Raw genomic sequence first — 12,869 nt, forward strand, 5'->3', positions numbered from 1 at the left:
CTTTAAACTACAATCAAAAACACAAGGTTTTAACCTTTACAATTGGGTATGGCCAGTTAGGTTCTTGCTGATCCTATGAAGCTCACATACTTTGGATTTTTTTAAATCGTGTAAAAGCATGAAAAGAAACTGCCTTATTTCTTTGTGCTCCCCATTGACACTGTTTGGGAACATTAGAGTTCAAGACTTGCATAAAAGCCTCATAGGGCCATTATTGGATTGAATGTTAAACACTGCTTCTGATAGCCAATAGTTGACCTGTTGAATTGGATATCACCTCGTATAACGAAAGAAGACTCCGCAGACAGGTGACACTGTTGGAAAGTGGGCTTTGTGCAAAATCCTATGTCATTTATAAGTATTAATTATGTTGCGCCTGGACATTTGCCAAAGACAAGGGGACAGACATTTGTTTCTCCTACTGAATTGTAAAGGTAACTGAACTGTGAATTTAACAAAATATTTTGCCTATCCTTAGAAATGACAAGACTGGTGCTGAACCAGTGACGAGGATGGACTGCGACGGCAGTAACCTGAACGTTCTGAAGGATGTTAATGGAACACATGTTCATGTCTTGTATATGTATTGATTTGTTATGCAAATATCTAACATTCATAAATTTGAATATTATCGTACAGGCAGCACGACCCAGCAGCACAGAGAAGTTATTTCAAAAACTCAGCATGTGGTATCTTGAGAAAGATGGTAACTATATTTGCATATTGCGTTCGGTCACTTGTCAAAAGTTCTTCATGGAGATTTCTATATGAATTTTGTGCACACCTGTTTACATTAGCCATTCCATTTAGAATTATTAATAGCGTCATGTTTTATGTTTTAGTGGCAGTTGTAGCTGGGTAGAAGACTGTGTTCAAAGCCCACATCCTCTTGGTGAAATTTCACAAGTCATATTTTGGATGAGATGTTAAACTGACACCCTGTCATGGCACTATTTTAAAGGTGTTATCCCAATGCCCAGACTGATATATCACTCAAACTCCAATGGATTCTTCAACATATTCAACTATCTTCATTAAAGGGGATTGGAAATAAAAACAACAAATCCTGGGAACTTTTTTCTCAACAAATGCTACCATGCCATACTTGCATCATTTTTGTTTTTGTTTCAGAATTACAACATCTACAAGTTTTTGATTATTATCACATTGCTTTAAAGAATATAGAACCTATGTTCTATAATCTGCCCTTCAAATATTGGAACATTTTTAGGCAATGAGAGGCACAATTGCAATTTTTTTTTTTTAAGAACATGACTGTAATTCCTTTTGATAGAACCCCAGTCCTGATCACTGGCACTGTCAAGGCGTTGCGCTAACCTCTCTGCCAACCGTGCCACCCAATGTTTGGATATCCAAATGCATTACACCTTTAATTCCACAGAAGTGCAATATTGATTTACAGTTCTGATTCCTGGAATGAGGGAGTTGCCTTATGAAAAGTCTATGCTCATTGAAATTTAAAAAAATGGGTGGTGACCTCAATGAGACACGTGAGGTAGATGAGAAGTGGCTGTTTTCTTCTCAAACAGTCCACATTAAGGATTAAGAAATAACATGGGAAATTCCTTTGGCAAAAATGTTGCAGATATTTAAAATAAACTAATTGAGCATATCTATTTCGTCAAAAAGAAGGATAATTTGAAACTGGAATTTATTTAGTGCTCAAGGGTTATGATGAGCATAAAACAGAAGGATTTTTTTCCTTTCTGTATATATATCCTACATGCTAAATAAATTCAACAGTTCATTGAAATTATCTGAGAAATTTGCCTTGTTTTTTTTTTATCAGAGCCAGTCTATCAGTCAGCTTGCGTACTAACTGTAAATGCCATTGGGCAGTACAGCCCCGACATAATCAAGCAGCAAGCAGCCCTGGCCCTGCCTCTTGCATTTCTTGGAATGCATGAAATCCCAGATGAAGATAAAGGGGAAACCAACAACTCAGACATGTGGATGGAAGTTTGGCAGGAGAATGTACCTGGTAGGTAAAATATTATCTGTACATGCTTAAAACTTCACAGCACAGAATGTTTAATGTGAGCTAAAATTAACTTGATTAATTACTTGAATGGTATCTTCCCTCACAAAACAAATTTTGATTCTCAGCTTAACCATAATCATTGTTGTACTCTCAAATGCTTGATTATATTCATTTTTTAAATTTTGTCTTCACTAAATCTCAATTCTTAATGTTGTTTGAAATTAAATTAAAATGGGTACCCATTTAATAAGAGAATAATGCATTACCCCCTCAGTCATTACCATGAACACAATTACTCCCACTCTTTGCCAAGGATAGAGAGAGTAGAAAGGAATTCTAGAAGAGGCAAATGAATGTCTGATGCAAACTGTCAAGATGTCAGGACATGCATTGGACTGAATGAGTTTTCTGTGCTGTACATGTGTGTTAATTTAGTTGCAACATCAGCTCAAATTGTGGCAGTCGTGCACAACCAGAAATGTTTGTGTGATATCTTCCTGAAATCATAATTTGCACTGATTATACAAACATGCCAATGTCTTGTTGTAGATTAAATCAATTTTAAATATTAGCCCCTTACATGCAACAAAATTACCCTTTTTTGGCTGGCACTGATGGGTTAATAGTTGAGCTTTTACTATAGGTAGCTTTGGTGGAATACGACTGTACATGCAAGAATTGATTGCAATGGCACAAAAGGCACTTCAGTCCCAGTCATGGAAGATGAAAGCACAAGGAGCCGCTGCGATGGCATCCATTGCCAAGAAGCAGACAGGTTCATTGGTTCCACCACACTTGGGATTGATACTGAATGCACTTTTGCAAGCAATAGCAGGTCGAACTTGGACAGGAAAGGTAAGATACCACATTTTCTATTCATTGTGTTTCAAAATTAACCTCAAGGGAACTTATAAAATAGGAAACCAGTGTTTTAAAGACCAGATGTTGCAATAATTTCTTATCAGTATCATCATGTTCTCTTTCCATGTCATCTACAGATAAATATGCCAGATTTTTGATGACTATATATTTAATTTCTAATGTTTTTAGTTTTACTGAATAGAGTCGTTGTAGGTCTGCAGTTTCAATTATCAGTACTTTTAAAATGTTTATTCATTTACCTCTGCAGTTTTGTATTATTTTGTATAGCCAGGATTCAGACTTCAGGTTTACAATCTCAGGAATCATAGGGAATGAGCCAAACTGTACAGGACACAATTAGACCCACTCTGCATCCCTCTCTGGTCTTTGAGACAGGACCAGAGGTAGTGTCAGTGAAGGTGAAGCACCTCAAGATTGACCTTGTATTGGAAGGAATACGTAGTCTTTTTAACCTAGCAAAAAGGAGTCAGGTGAAATGTTACTGGTTGCAAGACTGTTAAAGCATTAACAAATATTAAACTGGAATATCTTGATCTTAAGCTACAAAGCAAAAGAAAATCAGTTTAAACTTGAGGGAGAAAATGTGGTGAAAATGAGAAAATTTTTAAAAATTACATACAATCTGAAAGACAAGTGTACATTATTCGAACAAATTTGGGAACCAGACATAAAATATGTCGGAGAATGTCGACCACAAACCTCAACCTCGTAAAACAACAAAATTATGAACACAATAAGATTTAAATATGTGAAAGTAGACGATACAACTTTTTTCTTTTTTGTTATTTCTTTGTTTTATGTGTTTTATTATTTATTGATTTTTGAAGAGGAATGGGGAAGGGGAGAGGGAGATAAGGGGGAGAAAAGAAGAAATGTCACTATATATATAAATGATGATGACCACTTTTGGATGTTGTTATTGATATGACTCATAGTGCAAGAATTTTTTTTTATTTTAAAAAAGGGAGTTTTAGAAGACAAAAATAAAAAAAATATTTAAAATTTGGAAAAAGAACAAAAAATGCTGGAAACACTCAGTAAGTTACACGGCATCTGTTGGGGGGTGGGGTGGGGGGGGAAACAGTTGACACTTCAGGTTAAAGATAATGTGCTATATCTTCCCACAGAATCTGCCTGGTTTGTCAAGTGCTTCCACTATTTCAGTTTTTGTTTAAGGTAGGTTAGGGCTGCTTTTGAGAAATATTAATGAATGCTGGGGAATTCCATATGCAAAATAAGAGAGACAAAATTCCTGGAATCTCGAGTAATTGGATGCCAAGTTGGAGCATTTGAGCATACTTCAGATTGGATAAATCAAGAGGGTCTGACCTACATTCCTCACCTGCAATTTTATTTTAACAATGGGAGTCATTGAGAGAGTTGTTTGTGGAGGGATGAAAGGAGAAAAAGGGCCAAAATACTGCATAATAACAATTTGCTTTTCTTTCAGGAGGAACTGTTGAAAGCTGTTGATAGTGTGGTAACTGCATGCAGGTAAACATCAGGAACGTGCGTAATCAGTCATTTTTGTACAATTGTCATAAGTAATTTAGCAGAACACTAAAAACAGAAATTGCAGTCAAAGATAATGACTCTTTCAGTGTATAAAGACTATTTATATTTAATGATGGGCCATTTTTTCTATTTCCACCATCACATTGTTTTTTTTCTTTTGAATTTTGTACCCAGTGCAGAGTTAGAGAAATCAATGCCTGACCAACCCAGTATAGCCACCATTATTGAGGTTATGTTAAAAGAATGCCACAAAGAAAAACTCCAGTATAAGATGGTTGCTTTAAAAAGTATTGCCAACATTCTACAAGCAACAAAAGAAGATCGTTTCCAGGATATGGTGGATATTCTCTTTCCTGTTATTAAAAAGGTGAATGTAATATTGCAAGTGGAATCAAGCAAATTCAATGCTAGCACTGACCAGTGTTTGTGACAAAAAGATTTTTTGGTTGCTAGGTTCTTTCTGGCACTTTTGAATTTTGTTTCTAAAACCATTTGGGTATTAACAACATTGATGGATGTTTTTGTCCAAATTTGTTTATTTTCCTTCCATGTCATTGACTTGTAACATGAGATTGCGAAACACTGTACCAAAGTTTTGAATTTAGTTTGATTAGCCGTGTCTCACAGGGCAGCATATTGCTTTGATTAATTCATTATTATGAACCTTCATTTGTCCTACATTGCATGTGCTTGTCTCAGTCCTTTTTATTACAGCTGAATCTATCCTCCTTTTTTCAAAGGGAAGTTCTTCATAAAACAAATACTTTTAAGTTTATTTGTCACATTATACCTAGTACAGTGAAAAGGATTCTTCCGTCAGCAGTTAACAAGTTGGCATTAACATTCATAAAGTAGAAGAGAATTTACAGAGTATGGTGTTACAGTGGGGGAAAATTAATTAGAACCAAACAAGGGTAGTATGATAGCACAGTTATGGGGTTCATTAGGAGTCTGATGGCTGTGGAAATAAAACTTCTTTAAGTCTGTTGGTTTATGCTTTCACACTCTTAAGCCATCTCCCCAATGGGAGGAGAGAGCAGAGAGTGTGTCCGGTGTATGATGAGTTCTTTAGCATGTTGGCTGCCTTTCACAGGTGACAGGAGATATAAATGGGAGTCTTCAGAAGGGATGGAAGTTTGCATGACGTTCTAAGCTCCATTCACCACCTTCTGGCAGCAGCTTCTGATCAAAGTTCAAACTTATTGTCAGAGTACAGTCATGTCATTACGTACATCCCAGAGATTCTATTTCCTACTTTTCAGTAACTGTAAACAGTACTCAAGAAGAAAGATATGTATATAAAAGAGTGAAATGTAAACATAGAAAGAAATGTAAACTAACTGTGCATACAGAAAAAAATGAATATTCAGAAAGAAATGATGTGCAAAGTAAGAGTCCTTAAACATGTCTCTGATTGATCTGTTGTTGTTTTGGAGTCTAATGGTTGAAGGGTAACAACTGTTTCTGAACCTGATGGTATGAGTCTTGTGGCATTTATACCTCTCCTGATAGCGGCGGTGAGAACAGAGCGTGTCCTGGATGGTGCAGATTCTTGATGATTGCTGCTGCTCTCTGACAGTAGTATTCCAAGTAAATGTTCTCGATGGTGGGGAGAGTTTTGCCTGTGATGTATTGGGCTGTGTTTAATACTTTTTGCATGGCTTTCTGTTCAGAGGTATTGGTACCCCATACCGACAGTGATGCAGCCATTCAACACATTTTCCACTACTCATCTAGGACATACTGAACCTCTGCAAACTCCTGAGGAAGTAGAGACTCTGATGTGTTTTTCAAGATGACATTAATATGTGGGTCCAGGAAAGGTGCTGCAAGATGGTGACTCCCAAGAATTGCAATTTGCTCACCTTCTCCACCCCTAATTTCCCCAATGATCACGGACTACACACCTGTAATTTTCTTTTCCTAACTTCTACAATCAGCTTTTGGTTTTGGTAACATTGAGGTTGTTAGTACACCAATCAGCCAAGTTTTCAGTCTCCCTCCTGTACGCTGAATCATTGCCCCTTTTTACACAACCTAATACTGTGGTATTGTCAGCAAATTTATAAATGATGTTGTCATACCAAACCGTATTGACATTGAGACATTATTTTGGCACCCATACCTCTTGAGTTTCAATCTCCTTCCTGTATGCCGTCTTATTATTATTTGAAACTTGACCTACTACTGTTGACCTTAAAGATGAAGTTGGACTAGTATCTCACTGTACAATCATAGATGTAGAGGGAGTACAGATCCTTGGAGTGCCAGTGTTGAGTGTGATTGTGGAGATGTTGCTACTTATTTTCACTGATTAGACAGTAAATCAACAATCCATTTGTAGTGTGTGGGGAAGTACTGAGGCCTAGATCCTGAAGTTTGCGAATGAGTTCATTAGGGACTGTGGTACTGAAGGCAGACTGTAGTCGATGAACAGTAATCTGCCACGTGTCCAGTATTCTGACATGGATGTCATTGGCATACAGGCAAGAGTGGAGAGCTAGGCCATAGATTTGATTGGATGGTAAGCAAATTGAAGTGGGTAAAGGCTGACAGGTAGACTCAAGTTGGTGTTAGCCAGATGGAATAAAGAAAAAAAGATTGAAAATCAAGAAAATACACCAATGCCTCTACATTCATAGAAGACTAAAGAAGTTTGGCATGTCTGCCTTGTCCCTCAAAAGCTTCTGCAGCAGTACCGTCAAAAACATACTTGCTGTATGAATTACGGCTGATGTGGAAACTACTATTCTCAAGATCAGAAGAACCTACAGACGTAGTGGATGCAGCTCTGAACATCACGCAAACTTCTCTCCCTCTATAGACTCCAAGTGCATCTCCCACTCCCTGAGAATGGCAACCAGCACACTATCGTCTTCCTCCACTCATCAGGGAGAACACTTAAGATTGTGAAACACACACCAACGGGCTTAAAGATGGTTTCTTTCCCATAGCCATCATGAATAAACCCTATAACATTGCTCTTATGTTGCCCATTCTTGATGGTAATTAATCTTCCTTTTATTGTGATACTATGTAAATTATGATCTTTATTTGGCTGTATGTATGTTGGAGATAACCTGTTAGTCTGTTTGCAGAGAACCAATTATTTTGTGACAAATCAACATAAACTTTAAACAAACTTAAATTTTGGTAGATTAAATGGGATTTCTATAACTAAAATTCAATCCTCTAAAGCTAAATAGAAAAGGCCTTGGAATAAATCATTGTAACTGAATTTTCCTTTTCAGAACACGGCAACAGGATCCTCCAGGAAAGGTGATGATGAGGAAGAGGAGAGAGATAAAGAGCTACGAATGGAATATCTGCTGTGTGCTTTTGATACTCTTGGGAAGACCTGGCCCAGAACTGCAGAAACACAGGGTAGGTTATGTTTGTGAACTGCATAATGTTCCCTCATTCACTGAATGCTCATCTGCTTCTTTAGGAGTAAGAAAAGTTCCAACAATTTTCAAGTAGTCTATTGTACTAAGTGATAAGCATGCAAAACTGGCTTTGTAGAGCATTAAAATGGATTTTTTTTAGATAACCATTTACGGAGCGGAAACAGGCCATGTCAGCCTTTCGACTCCACACCGGTCTCAACCTTTTTCTTCCCACTCACATACCACTCCCAAGTATTCCCTATGCCATAAGTGCTCTGTGACCAGCAAGGAATTGCTCAAGGTGGTATGTGAGTGGGAAGGGAAGGTTGAGAACCACTGCTCTACACTCAACTGTAACTGAAATATTTTCCTTGAAAAAATGGTCTTTGGCCCATTTCCTTTGGAGTTATGAAACTGTACACATAACAAGTCAATTAAGTATGATTTAAAACAATGGTTCTCAAACTGGGCGGGGCATGGTATTCTAACTTAAACATTTTAGTCTGACATTTGTCACTCATACAGTCTTTCTCTCTGTGACACTTAGTTTGTTGTATTCTTGGATCATTAATTTCTGTTTTATAGCATTAAATGTTATTTTTAAAAATTCTGTTCCAACAAATGCAATTTCTCTGCATTTCAGATTCCCTCAAAATGTTCTGGTTCAAAGTTCAAATTGATTTCAAAGTGCATGACATCACATACAACCCTGAGATACTTTTTCCTGTCTGCCAGGCAGAATTTCTACTTAATGAAATAGTTTTCTTTTTAAATGCCAGATTGCAAACCTTTAAAGTAAAATCTGAATGCCGGCCTTGAAATACCTCCACATCATACCTTCACATTCAATTTTGTAATAATCCATTGGTGACTGGGTCACGGAACAATTCTTGTCTTTAAATATTGCCAAATATACTTTGATTTGCACACAATTCAATGATGTAGAGCTGTGGATTCCCTTACTTTTGGTGGCTAGACATTTATTGCCCTGAGGTTTATTATTGAATCCATGGTTAATTTAATGTAGCTGACAGTTGATGAGGATGGATTTTTGTCTTGTTTGCAGCTCAGTACCGTGTAGAATTGTGTCATTTAATGTGTGAAAGGCTGAAACTAAGTACATGGAAAGTACAGCTTGGAGTGCTTCAAGCAATGAACACCTACTTCCAGGGGTAAGAAAAGTTGTGTAATATTTTGTGCCTGCTATTAGGTCAGCAAATTTTTGTGGGCTGGTAATAAACTGCTTCAATTGTCCCTGCAGCTTATTGCTTCTCAGCCAAGAGAGAGATGCAAGTGCCTTATTTGAGATACTGAAAGATACTTGCTCCGCACTCACCTTTCCATTAGGTGAGCCAACTTAAAAATCAAGAATTTGCCTCATTTAGAGAATAGTTTGCATATAAACTCACATATTTTAACTTTTCCTTTTTTTTTAAAGAAAACAAGAGTTACTCTTCCGTGCGGTCAGAAGCTTTATCAGTATTAGAACTTGTATTTAAAAAACTTGAGGGTAAGTCATTTAAAGTTATACAATGCAAGATGTTGGGCAGCTTGTTATTGGAAACAATTTATTGTATGAAGCCTCCTAATGATGGTACATCCCTCTCAAAAAACACTTGTTAATATACAATTCAATAGAAGTCTGACAGTGCTCCACTAAGAAATATTTAGTGTGTAAAATTTATTTAAAATACTTTCTTGTTCAGTAACTGTTACTTTATAAATAACAGCTTTCCAAAAGTTTACTCAGCTTTTGACTGAAGAAATTTCTCCTCTACTGTTCCAAATCTTAGCCTGAGATGACTCTGCCTGATTTCTAAACTGTCAAGAAAACAGTACTTAAACTGTTGAATATTTCAAAAATCTTCACGTTAAGTGAGATTGTTTCTCATTTTTCAACAGTGCATAGGCCAATATTTCTTTATCCCACTATATTACATAAACCCCTTCAAACCAAATGAATCCATGCAAAAGTAATCAAGGCAAATGTGTCCTTCCCTGGGTATGGAAACTAAACTGCATACATTATCTCAGATGTAGTTTCATCAAAGCCTTGTGGAGCTTGCTCTCTTGTAATCATCTTGGTCATATATTGAATTAAGATGTTGGTTTGTTTAAAACTGTGTTTCTTTTCCAGAGACTAATCAATGGGCAACTTTGACACCTGAAAAGAGGGACATAATTCTTAAGTCTCTAATCAGCATGGAATCAGACTGCAGGCCAGAACTGAAAGATAAAGCTTCAGATCTGAAGAAATGGCTTGCAAGTGCCCCATAAACCTGTATAGACCGATTCAGCTGAAGATTACATCCTAAAATCTTGCTATCCAGTTGGACATATTAGCTCTAAAGTGTTGCTTCTTTTGTTGTCTGGTTGGCCTGTTTAAGAGTTACAGTCAAACGCTGTACCTGATACTTCTAAAGGTGAGAGTGTGGTGAATTCCATTTTCTGATGTTGGTTTGTGTGTGCTCAGTCAGTTTTTGCAGATTCTCATATCTGCACAAGATGAATATTTTATCTCTGTGTCTCGTCTTCCTCCGAGAATAGGGAATCGCCAAGGGTTCTAGTCGTGAAATATCAATGCGTTTGTTAAGCAGTAGGTTTGGAGTTTGAGGTGCGCACATCCAATCATTTGAAAGTAGTCCTGTGGGTACCAAGTTTAGTGAAGAAATTGCATCAAAATAGATTATATTGAATCTGAAAGATGTAGCATATGGCTGTCAAAGGTGCAATGTGCCTTCATACTATGTCATTAAATACTGTCATTGTGACAGGAATTGTAACCTAATAATTGCACTCTAATGTGCACTCCAAAATGATATTCAGACATCAACTCCTTGTGGTCACTCCAGAATTGATTTCAGCAGTTAGCTGCGTTCCTTTAACTGACCAAACATTTAGCACTTCTTACTTCATGTCTGCCTTTCCATGTTACTTCAAAGATTTTATTGCAAAGTTTTTGTATAATTTGAATGGTAAGGGAAAAAAAATTAAGAAAATGCTTTTGTTATTATTAGTTCCAATGTCGGCTCTTAGCACAGTTTCTACTGTGAAATGGAAGTGGTGTCAAGGGAATTATTTAATGGTCTGAGAATTCTCCATATAGTACAGTTGAGTCAGAGTTTAAACATCTACAACAAAGTATTTTGCAATTTTATCAGAAGCAATAAAGTTCCAAGGAACCTATGAGCTGATTATCAAGATTTCACATTTTTCCTTACAGTATACTTTACTCCTTTTAGGACACAAATTTGCTAATCAATTCTGAGGATGATCTGAATTGGAGTTTGTATATTTTACTATGTAGGTTGTATGCAGGAGTCTGAAGCTGTAAGCAATCTCTCCCCAACCTAAACGATAATCAGTTTGCACTTCGTGTTCTTTTTTTTTAAAATTTTAAATAAAATTCTTGATGCTTAAATTCAGTCCATCAAACTATAACCAGTTTTCTGTATTTCCATTTTAATTTGATCTTGCAAAGCAATCTAGAAAACTGTCATCAGATAGTCTAAGTAGCTCCACAAGCAGCTCTCCAAACTATCCATCACTCTTGAGTGATAGGGCTCTCCCTTTGTGTTTCATAAATGTGCTAGATCATCAAAGGGTGGTGTATGATTCTCCTTCCTATAAATATTTTTTCTTTAGGTTGTAACATGTATCATCTGCTTCTTTCTGTTGGTCACTTGCACTTTTGTAGGAATTAAGGGAATTGCTGAAGAATAACTTGGGCCATTGTAAAAACATGGTAACAGGTTTGAAATATTTAATAGTCTTTGACTCAGAAGTGCAGGGTTTGATTTTACATCTCCCCATTACCCAGATCAACCTGTTTGTTCCGAATTAAAGAATTTTTTCATGACAAAAGGGAAGAATTGGCCAACTGCTTAAACCCTGGAGAATATGTGGTGAATGATCTGCAATGAGGAGTTAAAATAAATAAATGGTGGATCTTTGAAATATTATTCCTGTAGCTATAGGAGGGGAAAGACTTGTAATTGCTGTTGGGTTGTCTTTAGAGCTGTGCTGTACTGTCGGTCGGTGGCAGTTTGTTTATTGACTAAAAATCTCATTTAGGATGCTCCACTTGTATGAATATTTGATAGTTTTGAGCTAAACTTAACATGGGGGAATGATTGATGCCAAGTAGAAAAGTGGCCTTTCCTCAAGTTTTCTATGAAGAATGATTGCACTATTTTGCTAACCATGAACACTGTACCATGTCCTATGTGGGCAAATACTTGCTGCTGCTCCAGCCACTCACTGGTGAACCTTTGTACTGAAAATTAAATCTCGTATTCTGTCAGAACTGTTCTCAACAGAATTCCTCTGTTTAAAAAAAAGAGACTTGGCCAAGAAAGAAAAAAAATATGCTAATTAAAAGTCAATTTTACTGCTGTAGGTTTGTATAGTTTCAAATTAACTTTCAATTGTTGGAATAGTGATAATTAATTTACTCAGGTCAGAGTTAATGACTCCAGCCTCCAGTGCCAGGTTAAGTTTTTATTCTGAAACTAAAAGTCTGTTAAAATTGTAATATCTGTACCAATCTTATTTGGCCTTACAATTGAGCACCTGTAGTACTTGCTTAATTGGGCACAGTAGCAATGTACATTCTTAATAGTCATTCACAAAAGCAGTTGAAAGTCAGATGGATCAGATTCACTGTGTCACCCTGTCATTTAGAACTGGTGATCTGACGAATTGGAGAGAACTAGCGGCCTTGTGAAGAATGTCCATATGAATTGTGCTTGCATGATGTGTATAATAAAATTATGCTTGGTCTTCTCTGCTTATGGGTGAGGGAAGGTGTTATACAATCACTTTAACATTGCCAACATCAATAAATACTCTTGTGCGGTTATACTGCTTATTTTATGCCTTTTGTGTCTTCAGTTTACAAATAAGGTCAAGCGCAATATTGAGTAAATAAATGAAAGTGACATTCGAATGCATGTCTATCCACCTGGAATTGAAATGAAAATGGTGAAATTTCTTGTGTGAATAGTGTGTACTAGTCAAGTCAAATTTATTGTCATCTGATTGCCCAAGTACAACACAATGAAACTGCATTCTCTAGTACTCGG

At 36.7% G+C, this 12,869-nt stretch overlaps 1 protein-coding gene across 3 annotated transcripts in view; it reads left to right on the forward strand.

Annotated features, from left to right (window-relative positions):
- Positions 1-12,655, forward strand: part of ecpas (Ecm29 proteasome adaptor and scaffold) — a 151,973-nt gene extending 139,318 nt beyond the window's left edge. For all 3 annotated transcript variants that reach the window (XM_069922992.1, XM_069922994.1, XM_069922997.1), the window contains 10 exons: positions 640-706; positions 1,811-2,002; positions 2,646-2,857; positions 4,335-4,378; positions 4,574-4,766; positions 7,651-7,783; positions 8,852-8,957; positions 9,047-9,132; positions 9,224-9,295; positions 9,923-12,655. In XM_069922992.1, coding sequence (XP_069779093.1) covers positions 640-706; positions 1,811-2,002; positions 2,646-2,857; positions 4,335-4,378; positions 4,574-4,766; positions 7,651-7,783; positions 8,852-8,957; positions 9,047-9,132; positions 9,224-9,295; positions 9,923-10,062 — 1,245 coding nt within the window. In that variant the 3' untranslated portion in view covers positions 10,063-12,655. The remainder of the gene's footprint in view (positions 1-639; positions 707-1,810; positions 2,003-2,645; positions 2,858-4,334; positions 4,379-4,573; positions 4,767-7,650; positions 7,784-8,851; positions 8,958-9,046; positions 9,133-9,223; positions 9,296-9,922) is intronic.
- The last annotated feature ends 214 nt before the right edge of the window (positions 12,656-12,869 follow it).

Source organism: Narcine bancroftii, chromosome 1 (assembly GCF_036971445.1).
Source record: "Narcine bancroftii isolate sNarBan1 chromosome 1, sNarBan1.hap1, whole genome shotgun sequence".
Lineage (NCBI taxonomy): Eukaryota > Metazoa > Chordata > Chondrichthyes > Torpediniformes > Narcinidae > Narcine > Narcine bancroftii.